This window comes from Mustela erminea, chromosome 5 (genome assembly GCF_009829155.1).
Source record: "Mustela erminea isolate mMusErm1 chromosome 5, mMusErm1.Pri, whole genome shotgun sequence".
NCBI lineage: Eukaryota > Metazoa > Chordata > Mammalia > Carnivora > Mustelidae > Mustela > Mustela erminea.
Genome location: NC_045618.1, coordinates 135,152,709 through 135,176,155, shown reverse-complemented (window position 1 = coordinate 135,176,155; position 23,447 = coordinate 135,152,709). Strand labels below are relative to the sequence as shown.

At 41.3% G+C, this 23,447-nt stretch overlaps 1 protein-coding gene across 4 annotated transcripts in view; it reads left to right on the top strand.

Annotated features, from left to right (window-relative positions):
- SIPA1L1 (signal induced proliferation associated 1 like 1) overlaps positions 1–23,447 on the top strand; it is a 136,881-nt gene that overhangs the window by 11,370 nt on the left and 102,064 nt on the right. For all 4 annotated transcript variants that reach the window (XM_032345063.1, XM_032345067.1, XM_032345066.1 and 1 more), the window contains exons 2-3: positions 10,363–10,493; positions 15,374–15,562. In XM_032345063.1, the coding sequence (XP_032200954.1) occupies positions 10,363–10,493; positions 15,374–15,562 (320 nt within the window). The remainder of the gene's footprint in view (positions 1–10,362; positions 10,494–15,373; positions 15,563–23,447) is intronic.

Here is a 23,447-nt window from a genome sequence, read left to right as displayed (position 1 = left end):
GTGGGTTGGGAAGTACTCTGTGAGGGTGCCATGGTGGTGAAAGACGGCGAGCAAAGAGCCAGCAGCTGTCAGAGACTGCAGGGGACTGAGGGGGAGTAACTGAGTACACCATGGGATGCTGCGCGGGATTTCGGGACGAAAAAGGCAGATGGAAGCCGTGATGGACTTTGAATAGAATCATCAGTTAGTGGGATCATTGTACCCGTCTGAATTTCCTGGTTCTGACCATGATAATTGTATTGTCTGGGGTCACAGAAGATGCTAGGATTGGAGGAAGCTGCGTCATGATCTGTGGAAATTCCTTATACCATTTTTGCAGCTTTTCTCTGCAAAGTAGAGAAGATGAAAAGTGAAAAACAATCACCAGTTACCGTGGGTAACTTAGGAACCATCCACTTGGGAAGTGGGAGTGCTTCCCCAACTTCCTGCGAAGTCTACCAACATGACTACCATGCTCACGGATTCCCATATGCTCTTCTCTTTGCTGAGTCAAGGGAAGAGGGCTCTTTAGATCTATTATTCAGTACAACTTGATACATAAAGCCTGACTCACCTGTCTTCCAAGCGTGTACCTCATTACGACTTTGGACACCCAGTGAACCCTTCCGTCCTGAGCTCCTAAATCAGGTGCTCAAGAAATATTTGCTTTATTGAATCAGTTCCTTTCCTGGCTTTTCTCATGGAGTCCCTCCTCTGTACATGGAGGCCATCCCCATCTGATCTTTGAGACAGCAGGGGACCTCTCCCCCCCCCCCCCACACACACAGCCCCCCCCCCCACAAGATTTTATTTATTTATTTATTGAGAGAGAGAGAGACAGAACACATGAGTGGCAGCGGAGGGACAGAGGGGAGAAAGGATCCTTAAGCAGACTCCCTGTTGAGCAAGGAGCCTGACATGGGGCTCAATCCCACCACCTTGAGATCATGACCTGAGCTGAAGTCAGGAGTCAGATGCTTAAGCAACTGAGCCCCCTGGGAGACCTCTTTCTAACTGCGTTCACATCCAGCAGAAGCATTTGATGGCAGAGGAGCCTCAGCAGAAGCAATGTCTGCAGCTGGTGCAGGCAGCCAGCAAGTCTATGGCTATACTGTTTGTGAGACTCCCTGCATCGTCCCTGTCCTGCTGAGCAGCAGTGGTTTCGCCCTCAACCGCATTTCTGGCTGTCTTGGAGGGACGTTTTTCCAAAGGCCTTTCAAAAGCATTTTTAGGTAGGAAGACCTCTTGCTGCAATGTCCCTGGTAAGGAGGGACAAAGGGTGTTTAAGTATAAAAAAGTTGACTTAGTGATGGGTGTTTCATTGTAATTTCTCATATGTGGTTGTTAAATACATTTTTTTCCCTCTGAGCTGACATTTGAATCAGGGTTAACATTAAAAGTAAAGAGTTACACTAATGTGCAGCCTTTTACAGTTTTTTTTTTTTAAAAGATTTTATTTATTTATTTACTTGACAGACAGAGATCACAAGCATTTGCAAACCAAATACATTTTTTAATATTTTAAAAAATCTTCCCATTATAGAAGTTATATATATTCATTACAGAAAAATAGTAACTATAGAAAATTAATCTTGGGATTACTAGTGATTTTATTTGTTTCTTAATACATGCCTATTCATGTTTTCAGTAAGATAAGATCATTAGATACAGTGTATAAATTTTTTCATGCTTCCGTAATTGGCTCTGTTAAAGTTTTCCAGCTGTCGCAAATTAAGGTTTTCCCGTTTTTCATTATTACATATAACGTTTATATCAGATAGTCCTAAGGTTTCCCCCCACCCCCACCCCCCACCTGCCCCACCATTGCCCTCTTTGGCAGTTGGGCAAAACCTATGGATTCACCTTAGGATAATTTTTTTTTCACCCAGATTAAAGTAAAAATACAAAGCAATTCAAGCATATTAAAATACAATTGCAAAAGCATTTAAAATTTTGTTTCTTCTGTGTTAACAAAATGATCTAGTATCAGGTCTGATAACTTTCAAAGTAGTGATGAACATAGTTGACATTTTGACATGTCTGCGACAACTATCAAGTGACATGAAAATATCTATAGTTTCTTTTGGTGTCAAAGTCACACGTACAGCTAATAGTACTGTAGTTTGTTGCCTATGTTTATCATTGACAGAAATGGGGGTGTTTGTTTAGAAATTGATGAAAATAAAGATCTATATTTTTTTCATTCAAGTACATGGGCACCCTAATTTCTATCCATAGACAAGATGAAAAACCTCTGGACATACATGAATCTTGTTATGTAACTTTCCCCCCACATACCCTGTTACTTCTGTAAGGTAGAGTCCTGTAAATCTAATGGTGTGAACTTTATAGGAACCTTGATTTTTTTACTGCCAGGTTGCTTCTCTTAAGAAAGCACAGACCAGAAAAGTCTACCTGGTGTGCTTAAGATTGTATAGTTGAACATTTTCTTGCCTACTAGGAATATTTATAGTTTGTATTTTTGATTACTTACTATAGGCATTTTCTTTTAATCATTTTCTTTTAATCATTCATGAGCTTGAATTTTTTAAAAATATAGTTGTTGGCTATTTGTCATAGATAATGACCAATAAAATTTCCTCAGTTTGATTGTATTACTCTTTATTATCCTTTTGTTTCAAAAAGAGTTTTTTGTGTTTTTTTTTTTTAATCTTTTCAATGCAATTTATTAATGTCAATGTAACACTATTAAAGCCTACCCTTTATTGGCAAGTTATGGAGGTGTTGTGGGCTGCTTAGTCACGTGCTCTCCTAAGCCCCACCACTTCATGCAGTTTTGGCAAGTAAACCACCTTACTTTTTAAGAATTATCTATGGGAAAAAGAATTGGAACTTCAGAGCACTCTGTACTTTGTAAATGTGCACAATTACTCTTATGCAACAATAATTATAAGCTTAGTGGAGTGCTATGGGACAGAATTCTGGCAGGTGGCCAGTCCTATGTAAATGTCCCCATGCATTACTCTGACCTGCTTTTGATTATGATGCAAAGTCCTGGGCTATTTAGTTCTCATGGAACCTCCACCCTTATAATTAGGATGAGCCCTTTGGGGACTGGAGACTGAGAATATCTGAGTGGTGCACTTCTCGGAAAGAGCCATTCTTTAAAAAGCTGGCGTCTTAATACCTCTACTTTGCCAAACCTGGGTTTCATTTTTTAAAAAGCAGAATATGCTGCTGTTGCTTGCTTGCTTGCTTTTCTCCTAGCTTTAGGTCTGTCCTCTCTTTCTAACCTAGTTGTCAGTCTTATTAAGATGTAACAAGTTGTACAAAAACAGAAAATCTGAACAACTTGAACCCAGCAGGCATAGAGGGGCATGCTACATTTCGGGGCCTTCCCCCTTCCACCTGGAGTCTCTGCCTGATGAAAATACAGAGGGTCCACATTCAGGTCCACAGCACTTGTAGTCCAGCAAGAGACTGTTCTAGGGAAAAATAGCTTAAAATACTGAAAATGGTGACATAATTGTCATTGGCAGGTCCATTCTTTGACCTGCTACCATATAGGGGGAACCAGGTCTGAGTGCTCAGTGCTAGTACCTTCAGTGTCCCCTTCCACAGTGACTTAAGATACCTTTTCTGGAGACCATGGAAGGCTCTTCATTTTTCCTTCTGCACAGGCAATTAGGGTAGCTAAGATGAGAATATGAACGTTTTTGTGATGTTAGCATATATTTCTCGATGCTTTCTGAAGTGGTTGCTGTCCGTTCACAGCGCCAGCCACAGAGTATGAATGGGGCCACTTGGCGAAACACTGGTTGTACTTGACAAATGTAGATGACAGCTTGTTAGGTGTGAAATAGTAGCTGTGTTTCACTTGCTTTCTCTTGTGTTTATCATGTCTGTTCTCCCTATATAAATTTCTCAATTTTAAAGAAATACTTTAACTTTACAAATTATTTATAAAAAACTTAGTTTTGTTCATAATTCTGCACAGTGCAGATTCTACTGGTCTCCCTAGAGAAATGTACAAATGAAGTACTAATACTGAGTCTGCAAATACTGTGAAGACCAACACAAAGATTGCCTGTTGAACCCTGTAACTCCTGTGATTGTATTTTCCCTTCCCCCTTTACAGATAAAATACCAGGCTTATTTTTATTTATTTATTTATTTTTTTGCCTTGTACACAGCTCATTACCAGGTGATGTGACTGTACTTGATCTAATTACTTGGTGCTTTGAACTACTTAGTACTTCCCTTTTCTCTGAATGTGAAATTACTTATTATTGTGAATGTGTCAACCAAAATACATAGTTTTTTATGCAGATTGTTCTAGTGATGACAGAACTGCTCATTGCCACTCTTGGTATCATCTTTGTTAAAACTCAGGAACCAGAACTAAACTTCAGGCTAAAGGTTTTGTTTAGGTGTTAAATATAGAAAATGCAGGCGGGGACAGGGGAATCAACCATCAATGGATAAAACATTAGTATCTCTCCCTTTGAACATAGCAAAGCCTTGACTTATGGCACATCAAGGAATAACATTTTTGTTTTGATACTAGCTCTTTATTTTTTAAAAATCTGATTTTAGATATTCTCAGATTTGTGATTAAGGTGTTTTAAATAATCTAAATGTTTTTTGGGAATATTAAACCAATCCAAAATTCAGTTTTTTTGTGCAAAATACCAGAATTGCCCTTCTAGCCACTTAAGCAATTGGAGCTCAATTAAGCTTTCTTTAGGCATGATCTGGCTAGTTAATCCCTTTAGGCATCAAATTTTATTAGACTTTTTTGTATTCATAATATAATTTCTGAAACTTTGGGGAAGATAATGTTAATATAAAATGGCTAAAAAAAATGAGCTTTGAAATCAGTAGTTAAAATCATGTGTTTGAAATCTGGTACTGCTAGTTGCTCATGGCTAGGTGGTGACTTATTCTCTCTAAATCATTGCTGCCACATCTATAGAAAAGAAGTAAATACCTGTATTTCCATGGTGGACATGAATATTAGATAGAATGCTTGGTACAGTGCCTCACTTCCCTGCATTATATCGTTCTGACAGAGTGTTTGCAGTATTGATTTTTGGCATTCCAGTGTGCTGGCCCTAAAATGTCATTAGCTTTGGTGGCCCAACACCTGTGTTTCAACTCCTGCATCAGTCCATTTACCCACCATACTTGAATATCCAGTTCCTTCTCCCGTCCCCTCTCCTCCCTCAGACTTCATTATCCTGATTTCTCTCCTCACAGGCTTTCGGCTTCTCTGTAACCCTCCTCTTCTGTAACTCCCCCGTTCTTGTTCCCCTTTCACCCCCCTTCCATTCCCGCAAAAGACAGAGTTGATTTGTGGGTGGCTGGGAGAGCTCTCTGCAGTTGAATAACTCTACTAGCAAAACGTGCAGGTAGATGGCTGCTGGGAGGAAGGTTCGAGTCCACTGAGCTTGAAGGACAGGAAGAGCCCAGACTGGCCAGAAGGACCAGATAAGATAGCCTTCAAAGGCTGGTATTTCGGTTTTAAAAGAAAAAATCAGTCATTTGTCTTGAAATCAAAGTGTAAGGATTCAGAAATTTGATTTAAGGTGACGTACTGAATTCTGCTGTCGGAGAGTTACACAGTGCATTAGGATTTTGAACTGAATAAAGTTATGTTCGTGTAGAGAGGGAATGTTTCTAGAACTCTGTAATCCTCGGGAGCAGGAAACAGGGACAGTGCACACAAAAAAACAAGGCTTTTATTGTGTGAATAATTCTCACTCAAATGGAAAGACATTTTGAACAAGCAGTGTCTGATCATGATAGTAGTGAATTTAACACCAGAAACCAGACCAAGATTTCCATCTACCCCAGTGAAACTGAAATAGTTCAACAAAGGGAAATGCCTTCTTGGAAATAATAGCTAGAGCTCTCTTTCAAGGAAAACAAAACAAAACAGAATGTAAGTTTAAAAAGCTCTGCTCGAGCTTTTTAAATGGGTTTGAAGATAGAGTCTGAAGAAAGTATTAGAAATTAGTTCTAATTATCTCATGAACATTCCCCCAACTCAGCAGCTGTGAAAAACTGCAAAAAAAAAAAAAAAAAAAAGGTCAGGACTTAATGATGACACACATAAAACTTATAAATAATCTTTAACCAATTAAAACACCCAGACTTTTCTGTTTTATAAATATTCTTCATTTTTATGTAAGGTTTAGGGTTTTTTTCAGAATAATACTATTTTGGGGCACCTGGGTGGCTCAGTGGGTTAAAGCCTCTGCCTTCGGTTCAGGTCATGCTCCCAGGGTCCTGGGATCGAGCCCCACATCGGTCTCTCTGCTCAGCGGGGAGCCTGCTTCTTCCTCTCTGCCTGCCTCTCTGCCTACTTGTGATCTCTGTCAAAAAAAAAAAAAGAATACTATTTTAATTTTTTCTGCCAATTTATACTAGAGTGATAGGGTTTAATATTGACATTATGATGAATTTGTATTTTGGGGGTCCTAATAATATTTCTGTATTTTTGTGTTTGAAATATATGAAATATTTCACTTCAGTGATTTGTCATTTTATGCATTCTTCCTTGAAAATGACGTTTTGGGGGCGCCTGGGTGGCTCAGTGGTTTAAGCTGCTGCCTTTGGCTCAGATCATGATCTCAGGGTCCTGGGATGGAGTCCTGCATCCGGCTCTCTGCTCCGCAGGGAGTCTGCTTCCCTCTCTCTGTCTGCCTCTCTGCCTACTTGTGATCTCTGTCTGTCAAATAAATAAATAAAATCTTAAAAAAAAAAAAATAAAATGACGTTTTGGAATTAATACACAGAATAAACACTTTGATTTTGCTCCAGTGTTGTCACATTTTAGAGGATGTCTAGACAGCATTTCATTTGAGACCTGCAGGGTGAGAGGACTTAGTCAAATAAAGTAGAGCTGTTGGAAGAATGTTCTAGACAGTCTTTTAGGTGAGAAAGGGCATAGTGAAATTTGAGCAACCGAGAAAAATTCCGTATAGTGGGTTTGGAAGGATGATGGAGCGATCTGACTTGGAACTGGAGTGACAGGCTCACAATAGGCTGAGAGGGCCTTTGGAAAGGCATGGAAAGTATCCAAGAACCCTTGGGAGACCAGAGCATTTAAAACTTAATAGTGATGGTCAGGTCTGCATTTTTAGAAGGATCATCTGGCTGGTGGTGCGAAACTAATTAGAAGACCCACAAATGTCTAGATGGCTGAGGGATGGGAAAGAAGGTAGGTAGATTTGAGAGCTGTGCAGGAGCTGGAATTCCCAGGGTGTCTGGGCTGGACAGCTGGGTGGATGTGGCACTTGTTGCAATTGGGACTGCGGAGAGAGCTCTGCGGGTTGGTGAGGATGGTAACGAGTTCCTGTTTGCAGATGCTCACGGACAGACAGAGTTCCATCCGGAAGATGTGAAGATATGGGTGGGGGGATTCGAGGTGTCTTTAGTGGGCACCTAGACTCTTTTGAGGTGACAGTAGAAGTTCTTTCTGGGCGTGGGTGGAATATTCATGATGGGAAGAGGAAGGGCACCAGAGTAAGACCCGCCAGAGTGGCCAGAAGAACAATGGGCAGAGGTGGTATCACAGAAGCCGGGAGGTGAGTGTGTTTCTAGAGAAAATGATCATCTGTGCCAGATGTTTTGGAGAATTGAAGCACGATAAGGACCAAAATGATGCATTTGCTTTAGCTTGAAAGCTGTCAGTGGTGGCTGTGCGATGAGAGTCGGACTGTAGCAGTTGTGAGGTGAGGAACTAGGCAGCCCTTTCACGAGGTTGCCAGTGGAAGCAAAGACAGAGGAGAGAACCCAAAGGGTGATAAGGACTTGAGGACAAGTTTTATATTTAAAGATGGAGACATGAGCCTGATTCAGTGATGATGGGAATGAGGAAAACGAGAGAGACACTGAAGTTGAAGAGGGGGGTTCAAGGTCTCAGGGAAGGTGCAGTGAATGGAGGCCAGAATTGTGGGGGAGGTCGGGTTTGGGACTGTAAAGAAAAGGAACACAAGTCTGGATCCAGGTCAGTTTTTGTGTCTAATGGCGGACAGTGAGGCTGCTTGCTTCTGATGTGGCTTCTTTTTCCTTGTGGTTAGACAGTTGTTGTCATTTGCTGAGACCAAGGAGAAGGTAGGTGGGGGAAGTGGAAGGAGAACAGAGGACCTCTGCAGTGTCTGCTCCGGGGAGGGGGAGCGGGAGCTGCCAGGGGACAGCCTGAGGGCCGCTGAGGTTACCAGCAGGGAACTGAGAGCAGCCCCCGAATGGCTGTCCCCAGCCGCAGAGAACGGCGAACTCACCCGCCTTCCTGAGGACTGTGGGGTGTGTTGGAGGACTTTGTAGAGAGTTGGACTGCAGTCCGACCCCCAAAGTGCAAGGAGCAGACTGTAACGCATGTGGCTCCTGCTCCTCTCGGACACCGGCGCGGTGCAGTCCTGTGCTGCGGCAGTAAAATGCTCCGGGTGGTGATTCAAGCGTTCCTTCTCTCAATGGCCCCAGACCGCTGTCTTGTTTCCTTTAAGTTCTCGTCCACATTTTCATACGATTTCTGTCTCCTGTCTTGGTTTTCTTCCTCCTTGTCTGTTGTTCTGTTACATCGCTTGCTGCATGCAAGCCTGTGTCAGCCCTACGCTCTGGACATTGTCAACATCTGGAAGGATCACTCCTCTGAAATAAAGCCGCAAGCTTGAAGACCAGACCACCAGGCTTACTGAACTGAGATGCAGAGTAAGAGTAGACAGCCGCAGAGTGTGACGATTCTCACGGGATGTGGTTTGAGAGTGTACATGAGTGTTTGTACACAGATTTCGTGACGCCTATCAGGTTGCTTCTCAGTTGCCCACTTATGAGATGTTCGGTGCCTCTATTCCCACTGAGTTTTCTCATTTTGAATTTCCATGGATTATGACAGTATTCTTGGAGAGCCCTCCTGTATCCTTATATAATCCCTCTTCAGTACCGGCAAAGTGTCTTCATCTATATTACCTGAATTTTAAGACTACATGATTAGACATTTTATGCCATTATTTCTTCTTCTTCTCATGGGTTTTTAAATGCTTTTATATCTCACATGGAAATGATGTGTATTTTCAAATTTATGCATTTTGTATGAGGGTGACTTACCATGTCATGGCTCCGTCATCTAGCCATGTCACATGTCAATGAGCTAGGACAATGTAAAGTATTGTGGAGGTTCAAAAAACAAAATAGCTACTTTTGTTTTTTAGCTTTTCATATATTTCTGTTTTACGGGATTCCTCATCTGTGAAAATGTCATGTGTGTATCAACAATTTCAACTTTTTTAGAGAATTATATACTTAGTGTATAGTGAATATCATTTTCAAAGTTTTTTTCTGTTAATTAACTTAAGTTTCATCCTGACTTCCCCTCTGGTCAAGAGGAAGGAATTCAACATCAGTCATTTGGTGGCTTCCCTCTAACCCCCCAGGCTGTGCCAGGGTTTGGGGTCATGTGCAGGGCCAGCATGTTGAGGAAAGGGCCCTGAATCGTCAGTCATCTGGCTACACTGCTTACCCAGGAGAGAGCTCTTACCCACCCCAACTGTGCCCTTCGGGTTCATGGCTTTGCAGGATGGCTCTGGTGCTCCCTGTGTGGGAACCACTGGTGAGGCCCAGAGCCCTGGGCCTCAGCTTCTGGCTCTCTCAGCTTCTTCTCTTAGAAGCTCTTTCCTCCGTAGACCCTACTCTTGCTAGGAGACAGTGTGGCTCAGTGACTCCCAGTCCTTTCTCCTCTCTCCTGTTCTAGGAGGTCTTTTCTTTTTTTTCCTTTTTTCTTTGAAGATTTTTACTTATTTATTTGAGAGAGAGAACGTAAGTTGGGGGCAGAGCAGAGGGAGAGGGAGAAGCAGACTCCCTGCTGAGCAGTGGGGCTTTGGGGGTGGGATGCAGGACTTGATCCCAGGCCCTTGAGATCATGACCTGATGCTTAACTGACTGAACCACCCAGATGTCCCTTGGGAAGTCTTTTTTAATCAGGGGGAAAACCCTCAATCCTCAGTCTCTGTTCTCAAGAGATGTAGGGCTTTTTTCTGTTTTTTTGCACAAACACTGGCACTGGCACAAACCTTCCCTTAGACAAGGAAGCCCACACAGTGTAGCCTATTTAAATGGTAGAATAGAGGGGACAGAACACAAATCTCTTAAAATAATATTAAATAATAAAGTAGTAAGTTGCACACTAGTTTAAAGAAAAAAAAAAGACACTTAACAAGCCAGTGCTCTTCAGTGTTACCTCCCCTGAGACCAAACTTGTATAGCTAAGTCTCTGTTTTTATAACTCACTGAGGAATATTTGCTAAATGTGTTTACATTTTATTGACATAACTTCTGAGTGATCTAAATATCAGGCAGAATGTAACATTTTTAAAGTGACCTGTCAGTTTTCTAATTTTGCTTTGTCTTACTTTACCCAAGAACACTGGAACTACTTTGGGGCCGATGAGAATCTTGGTCCAGTGGCTGTGAGCATTCGAAGAGAAAAACCAGAAGAGACAAAGGAAAATGGATCTCCATACAACTACCGAATAATTTTTAGAACCAGTGAGGTAAGTCGCAAACCAGAAAGACCAAGGCTTGACCGGAGTGAGGAGTCGCAGCAACACAGCCGTGGAAGGTACCAACGCAGAGCTGCCTGGGTCTCAGAATCTGCCGAGGCCACGCTCAACTGTTCTGCTGGGGACGGGGGTGCACATCACCATTGGATTTGAATCCTTCCTCTCCATCGACCCTGGGTAGATGCGATAATTGAATGAGGGGTTTTGATTGGGAGAAAGATACTCAGATAAGTGTGGCCCCAGGAAGCTGGAGTCCTCAAGATTCCAAAGTGGATGTTGTGTACCGTGTCCCGGCAGCCGGGCGGCACTGAGCCAGTGGCCTGACAGGTGAGAGCGGGTCACCCAAGAGTTAACTCGCTCTTCCATACTGTTGCTTAGGACCATTTTTGACCCAAGAGGAGGGAAAGAGACTTTTTCTTCCACTTCTGCTTGGCCACCCCCTGGGCCTGTTCCCCAGCTGTCAGGAGACTCCAAGGGACCCGGCAAACCCGAGGCTACCTCACAGCATTGGAGACCGGCTCTCGGGGCTCTCTAGGACTCGGAGTACACATCACGTGTGAATTTTTTTTTAAAAGAAAAAGAAAAGGAAAAGAAAAGGAAAGGAAAAATGAAATAGCCACCAAAGCAGTTTTTGTTGGTGGTGCTGTTGTTGTAAACTCATGAACAAGTTTGGGATCCTGAAGTTTCGCCTTTGTTTTCTTTCTAAATACACAGTTGTGCCAGTTACGAATTTGTTACTGCCTCTGTGCACCACATTCACCGTAGGATTGCTCTTGTGCATTGATGCCCAATACCCCGCTGAGGTAGCTAGAAAATAATGGTTTTGAAACCAGATTAAATAGGACATTTACTTCATTTTCCCCATTGGATACAAGGCAGGTTTCAGGGGTTGGCTTCACTTAGTAATTGTTCCTCAGCTTGAACTCTGGGGAAATTAAAAATAGGATTTTTAAAGGCATGCCTTCAGTATCTAACGGGTTGTACGTAGTGGCCATAGAGAACTGAAGAGCTCACACGCCCCACTGTACTTTCTCTCTTAACCAGAGCTATATGTTAAGCAGGTTTGGGTGAACATAAAAAGCACAGAGAACACACTGTTTTTTAATCTGGACGTAGGTAGTTGCCTCTTTCTGCCTTCTTAGATTCCTGTCAGCCTGTTTCTTTACTTCTGGGGTTTTTGTCCTCCTGTTCCTACCTGTTTCCCCTCCCAGGGCCACTCTAGTTGCTACCATCCATGACGTCCGAGGGCAGAGTTTTCTAAGAGGGATTGCCCGGCTAGCTCCGTCGGTAGAGCATGAGACTCTTAAGAGGGATTCCTCCCTGGCTCCTGTCACTGGTCTCCATGATTGTCCCCTGCAGCTTGCTTCCCAGCTCTCCCTGTCTGGCCCCGGCCTCTCCTCTCCCTCTGGTCTGAACTGCTGTCCTTTCATCCCCTGCCGCCTACGCCCAGTGTTCAGGCTGCACACACAACCCTCCCCACCCCCACTGCTCTGGTCTGACAGTTCCGTCCCCTTCCTGCTAGCCCGTCCCATGGTCCCTTGGGTCCATTGCCTTAGCCCTTGACTGGAACATCCAAGTCAAACGTGTTCCTGCTTTAAGACACCATCATCACTTATTTTTATGTTCAAATTAATGTTTAACTGACAGCTCTGTTACTAAAGTTGTTCAGGCCAGAAACTTAAAGTCACACTGGACTCCTGTCTCCTCCTGGCCTCCTAACCCCCAGTCTGGTCTGTCAGCAAAGCTTGTTGACTCCGTCTTCACAATATGCCCAGAATTCAGCCTCTTCTTTCATCCCACCACCTTGGTTTGGGCCAGGCCACCATCCTCTTTCTCTGAGAGCCTTTCTTCTGGCTCTGCCTTTAAGCCCTGCAGGGATTCTTTAGAAATGTAATCCAGATCTGTCATTCCTCAGTGCAAAATCCTTTAAAGGTTTCCCATCTCCTGAGTAACAGCCGGTCAGTGTCCTTGCTAATTTAGGTTTCCTTCCCCTCCAGGCCGCCTCAGTGCCTCCGCCTCAGGGCTCAGCTATTCCTTATTCCTCTGTCCTGCAGAGTCCTTCCCCTGGCTTCCTCAGCCGCAGCTCTCTCATTGCCTCCTGACCTTTACGCATAAATCACAGGGGCCTTCTTTGGCCGCTGGATCTAAAATTTCTACTCCCACACAGCCCATTTCATGTCTCATGCTAGGCTTTATTTTTTTCACGAACATTTCTTACTGTCTCACATGCAGTACTTTTTATTTTGTTTGTTTTCTGTCTCCCCCACGAGAATTTAAGCCCCATGAAGGTGGGACTGTTGCTTGAGTGGTTCATGACTACACGTCTAATGCGTGGAATCCTAGGTCATGCTCTCCCTTCCTGTCTCCTTCCTGTCCTTTCTAATGTGTATGTAATGAAGCGTCCCTAGCTTTCTTGTTAACTTTTTCCTTTCCGATCAAAGTCATCCTTAAATGTGGTGTAACTATAATATCCTAGTGAGGCTTTTCACAAAAATTAACTAACGAAAGTCCTTTGAGAGAAATATCTCTAGATGCCGGTCCCTGTCCCACAGACGCTTCGCTGTTTCCTCTTGCATTTCAATAGAAATAATCAGTGCACAACCTAAACATGTTTATAAGCCTGACAGTTTATGAACAAAACCTTACAGCATGTGAATGTTTTTAAGCAAAGGTGCACCAAGACTTCTTAAGATCCTTGTCTTATTTCTGGAAATCGTTAAGAAAAATGGCAGCAATGCTAGTGATCCAGATAGAAAAAAATGAGTCTGTCTTTTTTTCCTCTGCTTTGGCTTCCGTGAGGTGAGCTGCTATCTTTCTGTGGTGCAGGATTAGCCTTCCTGGTCTTGGTTTCTCCACTGAACAGACTTCAGCCTGTGTAGCTTCCTGTCCCCAGGCACAGGTGGTCCCATGGAAGCAGGGGCACAGTAACTGGGTTGTTCCGCAGTTTACCGTGATTTAAAACACGAACAGAAGAAAGCTTCAGAAGACATTTCTCTCAAATTCCATATTAAATCATAGGAAAAATGTTTTTATTACACAAGTGTTATTTGAAAACAAATTATTTGTAAATGAAAGAAAAGATATTAATTAAATGGATAGTACCTTGTTCTTGTATTGAGAGCAAGCTGCTGGTAAATTTTGCTTTTCCTGCCCTTCTCTCTCTTCCCCATCAGCTGGGAAATGTTAGAGATTTGCCTTCTCTGGTGCCTGTTCCTTTGGTTTCCATTTCCCTGCTAACCGTGTTTCATGCCCCCTTTGCCTGGTTTCTGAGCCTCCTAACAGCTTCCTTCCAGCTGGACTGTCTGCCTGCGGCTTCTTCCTCCTGCAGTTCATCTGAAGGTACACGTCCTCTTCCCCATTCAAACGAGGTCTGAGGCTCCGTGGGGGAGCCTGACGGGGCACAGCTCCCTCACGCATGCACTCGTGCTCCTGGGCCCCGGCTTCCCTGTCCGCCCTCCTGGGCGCTCCCCTCAGATCCTGCTCCGCCACCGTGGTGGCTCTTTCCACCCCATATCTTGTTCTTCTTTGCTCTCCCACATGCTCTTTTACAGAACTTACACACACACCCCCAATCTCGTGGCCCCATTTTAGTGCCAAGCCTTCCGTGAGGGCCTTTTCTTATGCACTGAGCCACAACATCCTGTACTCTGCCTTTGGACTCTCTTAGAACCTGAGCTTGTTACACTCTTCTTAGCAAATTCAGCCTTCCCAATTGCCGCTGAGGGCTGCTTCCCTCGTCCCCTCGCACACAGCACACCTGGCCGTCTGCAGGCACGCCTTCCTCTGTCTCTGGCCACACCTGCTGCGGGTGGGTGCCTGCTGACCTGCTGGCTTCATGGGAAGGTGTTCAGTGTGATGGGGTTTTTTCTTAAGTCACCATACAATGTTTACATTATAGTAACAGTTTTGCTGTGTGACACTTTCTGGGAATTAAGATTCCTCTAGGCTTCATGTTTACTCCAACAAATCATCATTACATGGAGAAATTTCTTTGGTGATGTTTATATTTGTAATAATGGAAAGTGGTTTAAGAAATAAGGGGAAATCTTGGGGTGCCTGGGTGGATCAGTGGGTTAAAGCCTCTGCCTTTGGCTCAGGTCATGATCCCTGAGATGCGGGATCGAGCCCTGCATTGGGCTCTCTGCTCAGCACGGAGCCTGCTTCCTCCTCTCTCTCTCTCTGCCTGCCTCTCTGCCTACTTGTGATCTCCGTCTGTCAAATAAATAAATAAAATCTTTAAAAAAAAAATAAGGGGAAATCTAAAGTGATTTTCAGTGCTGTTGTCTAGGCTGCTGTACTACCTGCAGTCATGGTCACACTATCGTAGCATTATAAATATAAATAGTATATGCTTGTGAGCAATATGTTATGAAATTTAAAACTTTATCCTTCCCTTTATCTTTTGTAATAAAATAATATAATAGAATTTTGTAATGTAATGTAAAATAATTGCATAGTAAAATAATGTAATATAAAATAAAAGGAAGATGTAACATCTAAGTCCTGAGCCTTTATTCTTCATATATTTCTCCGGGATATGTCCTTCCTAATTTGGTTAGTGGTGTTTTACAGCCATATAAAGACTTGATCTTATTGAGCTCTCTTAAGGAAATGCTCTATTTGGTTTTTAAGTAGGTGTCCCTGAAAGGCTTGATGATGAGTGCCTTTGGACTTGGCTGGGTCTTGGAAGTGTTGGCCTCTTTTCATACAGACTTCTTCTACCCCTCCTTCATTCTTTCTCCCTCGCCAGCTTCCCCTTCAGAAGCCCTTCCCTGCTCCTCAGCAGCCCCTTCCCCTAGGCGGTAGCATTCGATGTACTTACGTCTCTCCTGCACCCAGAGTCCTCAACGGAGCACGCATCTGTCTTTCAGCTCATGACACTGAGAGGCTCAGTCCTGGAGGACGCCATTCCCTCAACAGCCAAGCACTCGACAGCCAGAGGACTGCCCCTGAAGGAAGTGCTGGAGCATGTGATTCCTGAGCTCAATGTCCAGTGCCTGAGGTTGGCCTTCAACACTCCCAAGGTCACGGAGCAACTCATGAAACTGGATGAACAAGGGGTGAGTTTGACTTCTGGGGGAGGGCATTCTTGCTGCTCAGATTAACTGCTAGGTTTCCAGAATACAGACCTCGATACTTCTTTTTTGTCAGGAAAAACTGATACCATATATGACAAAGGATGGTCTCTTTGCAATTACTCATTTTCTCCTTAACTCTCTGAACATTTCTCATCCGATAAAATTTTCTGTCTGAATTGATAGATACAGTTCTTAAACTGTGTTCAGTATAAACTTTCACTATAAAATCTTCCATAAATGCAGTGAATTTTTCAGATACTCTAGGAATAAGTAGTAGTAGTAGTAAGAGGCTCTGTTTTAAGTGCTTTAAATATGTTACCCATTTTATTCTCCCAACCCTATGAGACTGGCACCATTATTATCCCCATTTTAGAGATGAAGACCCTGAGGTTCAGGAAATTGAGTATAAGCCCAGGTTCACACAGTAAGTTCGAAGCCTGTGCTGTTAGCCGCTGTACCCTTAAACGCTTCAATTTTCAAAAGTCTATTTATGCCATCGAAGATGTATGCTAGCCAAGATTTTAAAAATCTGTGTCCTAATTAGTCACAAATGATCAAGATTTTCTCACTTCCAAACTTACTGTACCTTAATGTTTGGCCATTTGGTCAAGATGCAGATGGTTGATAGGATAATCTACACAGAGACAGCAAAAGGGTAGAGAACAGAAAGTTATGCTCTGGAAAATTCACTAACCAAGGATTCTGCTTGGAATAGTTTGAGCATCTGGGCTAGTTGTGTTAGATGCTGTATTTATATACTCTGATTCTCTCTTTGAACATCTTTGAACATTTCAGCCATATTACATCCTGGCACTATGACTAATTATAGCTTTACTATTGCAATTAAAAAAATTCTCCAAATACAAAATCGGTCCACTTATTGAATGCCATTTTATGAGCAAATTTTGATGGCATCTCCTTAATTAACCAAAAATTCCAACATTATTAAAATGACTAGGAGTTTAAAAAAAAAATCCATTTTAAGGTGTACCCTTTTAAGTCAGCCAGTGTTAGGAGCCAGTGGCTGGACACAACTTTTCAAACCGTTGCTCTCTGTCCATTCACTTTACTTGTCAGAGAGCCCAGCCGATGTCTGTTCTGTACGTAGATTTCAAGTAGGCTCTGCGTGTCCACGTTAATAACATTCAAATCAGGCACACTTGGAATGTTTCAGAAGACCACCGATGTACCAGTAAGCTCAACTGTTTGGGAGCTGTTTTCTAGTAAATGTTCTGAAATTTAGTCTAACAGAGGAGGAATAGAAAAATGAGGATTAGGTTCTACTTTATGGATTCAGTCTTTCCAGTTACTATGCTTTTCAAGGAGAATTATATTTAGACACTGATAATGTAATCACAAATTGAACATTCTAAGTCCTACATTAGAACGGGTTCTTTTATAGAAGGGAGGTATTTTTTGCCATTTTTCTGTTTTTGTACCCATATTCAGGAAAAAGTGGGTGCCCTAATTATAGACATCTTGTGTGGTCTCTGGTTCATCTTATGCCCTCTCTTAGTGATGAACACTTTCTGGTCCCATCAACATAGAAAAGATAAGAACACTAGATAGTGAGTTTAACTTAAAGCTAAATTTATTTAATTCACAAAACTGCCTATGCTACAATTATGGGCTGCTTATTCTTAGGGGTTATTAAAATATCCTTTCCTTCATAAATTATTGATGATAATATGTGTTAGTTTCTTTAATGTCTTTCATCTGAGAAATTAAAATTTGGCAACCTAGGGTAGTCTCCCCAGTTTTATTTTGGACATTTTACTAGGCAGTAAAACCCAGAAGTTTAAAGCCTGCTATTCTAATCTGCAGCTCTAAATCTGGACTAAGGAGCACCTCCCCGCACCCCATCCCTCCCAACCCCCAACTCCCTTGGCCTCTGTTTTTTCATTTATATCTCCATAGTATTCAAAGCCAGGATTGTGCTGATAAAAAGCAGATGACATGCATACTTGAGCGTTTAGTCTGGGGAGTCATTTTTTTTTTTTTTTGGTAGGAAATCTCATTAAGGCCTTGGAATCATTTTGAGAAAATGATTATTTTCATGCGTTTATATATACAGATTTTTAAAAAGAAATGCATCTAAGTGCAGTGGATTACACATTTGAATCATTGCAAAGCATTTTCTGTTTCCGTCCATGTCATCGTTTTTAAAAATTTCATGCTTTGTATATCCTTACATTTAAAAAGATTCATAGAATGTTATCAGGAAACTAGACTTACTGAAAAGAACTTCTAGATGTCCTCTTAAGTTTTATTTAAGCAATTCCTTTAGTATCTTTTTTCCTTTAAACAGCATACATGATTATGCTTGGAAAAAGAAAACACTGTTTGCTTGCTTCATTGCGACATTTTGCTTTCCAGATCTCTGGTACTTTATTTTTTCATTTTACCACTTCTAAAAAGCTGAAATGAATAGAAGAACAAATTAAAATTTTATCTGTAATATATGAAAGAAAGCATTTCACAAAAATATAAAAAATGTATTTTTCATTTGATTAGACTGATATGTTTGTGGGAACTGAAGGTGGGTGTTTTAATTTCTGAAGTTTTAGAAAATAAATATATGCTTATCCACATTTTATATGTGGCTTCTCTGAGCTTTCACATTCTCCTTCCTGATACCTTTTTGGGCTCTCACTATTTATTGATGTTCATTTCCATCGTCCTAGACAAGGCAATACCCTACCAGTGATTTCACACTGTCAATAATTTAGAACAGACTGTGACTCAGAAAATTTGGATCAGCTCTGGATTTGGTTTATCCATCTTGGTCCTAGACCTTCACTTATTAGATAATTGAGAACATCATTTATGATAAAAATAAATTAGATCAGCATGTATGTTTACTTAGTGCACTGCCGTAAGCACATTAGCACATGTCCTGACTTACTTTTTACAGTGCCCTGCACAGGACTTCTAATCATTGGCCCATTTTATGCTTGAGAAGATTGAGACTTTCAGAAGTTCTCAGTGCTGTTTTCCCTTAATAGTCCTGACCACTGGGTATACACATTTGCAGAATACTGCCCTTTGTTTTTACGACTTGCAGGTTTTTATACTTCTGCATGTCTTGAATTATTTAGATACTCAAAACTATGTTGTAAAATATCAGGAATTTCATGATCTCTTCAGGCCAACTTTTTAATAATATAGCTAATAGTTACTTTTAAATTTGCCATGTCAGAGCCATTTTCTTCATCAGTCACTTAAAAACATCTTTATCTCATCTATTCTGTGCAAAGGGAATGGAAAGCCACTGTGCTGGGCACATGATGTGCTCCAAAGAACTATTAGCTGTGGTTGATAATGATAAAATATTAGTTTATTAGTGGCCTGTTACATGCACTATCTCATTTAACCTTTGTGAGCATCCCATGAGAGCACTGCTAGTACAGGCCGAATAATATGTTATGTTCACGGTCATAGGTAAGCACAACTGTTTCAAATCTAATAAATGCTTATTGAGAACCACTCTCTACGGATTGTTAAATACTACGGAGAATAAATAGGCTAGTAAGACACAGTTCTTACCCATGAAGGAGACAAGGTCATAAATTACTATAATGAAAGTCAGGTTTAATATAATGAGTGTAATAAAGAGAATTGCAAACAAAGAGCAACGAGGTGCAGGCCAACAGGGCCAAGCCATGACTGATGAGGCCTGTTCCCAAGATGGGCCATGGAAGGGAGGAGGATTTCCTCAGGGCGGTGGTCAAGACCCAGAACAGTAAGAACAAAGCATGGAGGGATGGAAGCAGAGTGTGGTTATGGCAGTGGACAGCGTAGCTGCACAGGAATGGGAGGCACATTTAAGAGTAGTAAAAATAGGTTTTTTTTGTTTTTTTTTTTGTTTTTATTGAGCAGTGACCAAGCCAGGCATCCTATGAAGCAATTTACATGAATTATTTTAATTAGTTCTCAGAATCCTTTGGTGTCTGTGCTGTTATTGTTCTTGATCTACAGGCAAGAGCACTGAGGCACAAAGAGGCCGAAAGACCCCCACCATTCACAGTTAGGGTCTGGTGGCAGCGGTCCTGAGTGCAGGTATTCGAATTCTTACGCAGTGCACTGAACACCCTGTCCTCCTTTACCTCCCTTGAGTGGAAGAAGAAACTGGAAAGACGACTCCAAGCAGTACTGCTGCTGACTTCGGCGTCTAATATTAAGTAGAACATATTAAATTATAGTTGCCAGTTTGCAGTAGAGAGAATTGGTAATCCTGTTTCATTAGGAAATGTCAAGTTTCATGTACGTGGTAGTGGTTTTACCTAAATGAGTATCTCCACTATTTTTCTAGATAATTATTAAAAATGCAAAAAAATGAAAATATTTATTGGGCTTTCTAGTCCTTAAAAACTTATGCCTAAGTTATTGAAGTTAAAGGGGAAAATGATCATATCTAATTAGGTCTGCAAGATTTATTTCAAGAAGAAATGTTAAGGAAAGAAGCAAGTGTTATTTGGTAATGAATACCACTGATTCTTTGATTAAAGATATGGATGAAATTCTGTGCTGACAGAGGATATTCATTGCCACGTTGCCTTATTTTATTGAGGATAAATGAGTTTGACCAGCCACTTTCTTCTTTGATTCAGGCAGCCAGATTTGAAGAATAAACCATAAGGAAAACATCTTTCCCAAAACCCCTTTTATATGAATGAAGCTTTGGCAGAACAATTACCATTCCTGAGATTTTCTTCTTCTTTTAGATTATGATAACAGCTAGTACCCAATTAAATTCAGATGGCCACCACTTTGGTTCTAAACTGCTCATGGACCTATATGTCTGTTATCAGGAGGGAAATACACATGACCATCATCAGGCCAGGGGAAGAAGGCACTGGCATTTGTAGCTTTATTTCGTCTCTTCACAAGGATTCTGCCCTGGCTCATCCATGCTCTTGTGCTGGGCTGAGGCTGGGCTGGATGTCTAGCTGGAGTCCTGTCCAGTGCGAAGCTTCTCTGATTAGCACAGCAGTTGGCTGTGGTGGGACCGCAGTTTGCAGGATGGATTTGAGCATGGTAAAGTCATGCAGTGGGGATTCTTTGGTTCACAGTCCAGAAAGAGTAATGGAGTGCAAATATCTCAGTCTTGGCTTTAAATTGTGGATTGTGTTTTAAATTCAGCTTTAGAACAAAAATCTAAACTGGTTTCTTTCCTACAGGACTTACCTTAACTAGCTAATATCTTCAAATGGTGCAGAAATCAAACTAATTATGTTTACTTGGAGGGATCCCATTCCTACTCTGTTCTATTTCCTCCCCTCTATTCCTACATAGTTGTTACCCTTTTGCTAGTTTCTTATATAGTCTGTCTTTCTTTATACAGATACCATCATATATGCATATAGAGTCTTATTTTTTCCTGATACAGAATATAGCATGCTGTGGACACTTTCTTTTTTCACTGAGTAATGAATTTTGGAGATCTTTCTATATCAATATCTAAGAAAGCTTTCCCATTGTTTTTATGGCTACATAATACTCTTGTGTTGCTGTACCATAATTTATCAGTTTCCCTTATTGATGGACATTTGGATTGATTCCAGTCTTTTCCTATTACAAACAATGATGCAATGAAGAGCCTTTTTCTGTATAATAGAAATTTGTCTTAATGCCAAATCAAAACCAGGTACATTTATTATCAATTTAATACACAATATGAAGCTTTTTATTTTTGTGAGAAATTTTGCACATTAGGGAAGATTATTGCATGTTTGTATAAAAATTTTTTATGTTACGCCAAGGTAAAAATAGCTTAGAATATGTCTGTGCACAAATAAAAATAATTTTGACAGCATCTCAGTCAGCTTTTTAAAATAACTTTCCGACCAGTATCCATGTCATTTTAAAAGTGATTTTATTTTTGTTAGTGATTTCCAGTGAGGATTAATTTTCTAAATGGCATTTTTTTGCCCACAACACTGAATTTTTCCAATCTCTTTGACATTCTTTTTAGGGGATAGTGTAGCGAAGAGTCTTTTAAGAAGTGGTTAAGAAATTCATCATGTTGGGACGCCTGGGTGGCTCAGTGGGTTAAGCCGCTGCCTTCGGCTCAGGTCATGATTCCAGGGTCCTGGGATCGAGTCCCACATCGGGCTCTCTGCTCAGCAGGGGGCCTGCTTCCCTTCCTCTCTCTCTGCCTGCCTCTCTGCCTACTTGTGATTTCTCTCTGTCAAATAAATAAATAAAATCTTTAAAAAAAAAAAAAAAAGAAATTCATCATGTTAAATGCTGTAAGTGTGAATGATGAGGATTTTGAAAAATGAACAAGGTCTTCACATCCAGTAATGACGGAATGGTTTGCTGCAGACCAGCTTACCCAGTTAGAATAACCAGGAACACTGGACAAAATAGTTTTTAAAAGTAAGTTTGTACTTTTGCTTCTGGAAATAAAGAGTAGGTCTATTTTTTGCCCATTCTTCCTGCTAAGTAAAGCTAAAAACCTTGTGCACTGTATATAAAGCAAACAGAAAATGAATTTGCAAAGTGGAGCGAAGGAGGCACATTGGCTAAGGATCGAGGGATTTGAGGAACAACAGTGGTTTATTCATTATAAAAAGAGAAGTAGGGAGGAACTTGCTCAACTTAACAAAAAACATCTACAGCTTATTTCCTCCTTACTGTGAAAGACTTAGTGTTCAGAAGGCGAGAACACTGTCACCATTGCTGTTTAACATGATACTGGAAGTTCTAGTCAGCGCAATAAGGCAAGAAAAGGAAAAGAAAAAAAATGGATAAAGGAAAGAAAAAAAGGACAGATAAAGGAGAGAAGAAAAAAACTGTCCCTATTTCAGTGACATGGTAGTCTATGTACAAAACCCCAAAGAATCTACAGAAACTTCCTAGGACTATGGAAGTGTGTTCAGCAAGGTTATAGGATTGAGCATCAGCTCACAGTGATCAGTTTGATATCTTTGTTGGTTCTTTTAATTGAAGTAGAGCTGACACACAATGTTATGTTAGTTTCAGGTGTGCAACTCAGTGGTTCAGCGAGTCTCTGCGTTATTCTGTGCTCACAAGGGTCCTGCCATCTATCACTGCAATGCTGTGACAGTACCAGGGACTGTATTCCCTGTGCCATACCTCTCCTCCCCCCGACTTACTCTTTGCATAACTAGAAACCTGTACCTCCCACTCCCCTTCACCCATTTTGTCTTTCCCACTTTCCCACCCCGCTCTGAGCAACAACTGGTTTGTTCTCTATATTTATGGGTCTGTTTCTGCTTCGTGTGTTGGTTTGTTTCAGATTTCACATATAAACAAAATCCTACGGTATTTGTCTTTCTCTGACTTATTTCACTTAGCACAATACCCTTTAGGTCCATCTGTGTTGTTGAAAATGACAAGATCTCATTCCTTTTTATGACTGAGTAATATCCCATTGTATATATGTACCACATCTTCTTTATCCATTTGTCTATTAATGGACACTTAGGTTGCTTCCGTGTCTTGGCTATTGGAAATAATGCTGCAATAATAATAGGGGTTCATTTATCATTTTTAATTAGTGTTTTCATTTTCTTTGGGTAAATAAATGCACAGTAGTGGAATTAGTGGATCATATGATATTTCCTGTTTTAATTTTTTTAAGGAACCTCCATTCTGTTTTCCACAGGGGCTGCCCCAATTTGCATTCCCACTAATAATGCACAAGGGTTCCCTTTTCTCCACATCCTCCTCAACACTTGCTATTTCTTGTGGTTGTGATTTTTGTCATTCTGAGGTAATATCTCATTGTGGTTTTGACTTGGATTTTCCTGATGATTAGTGACGTTGAGCATCTTTGCATGTGTCTCTTGGTCACCTGTTTGTCTTCTTTAGAAATCTATCTATTCGGGTTCTCCCCTGT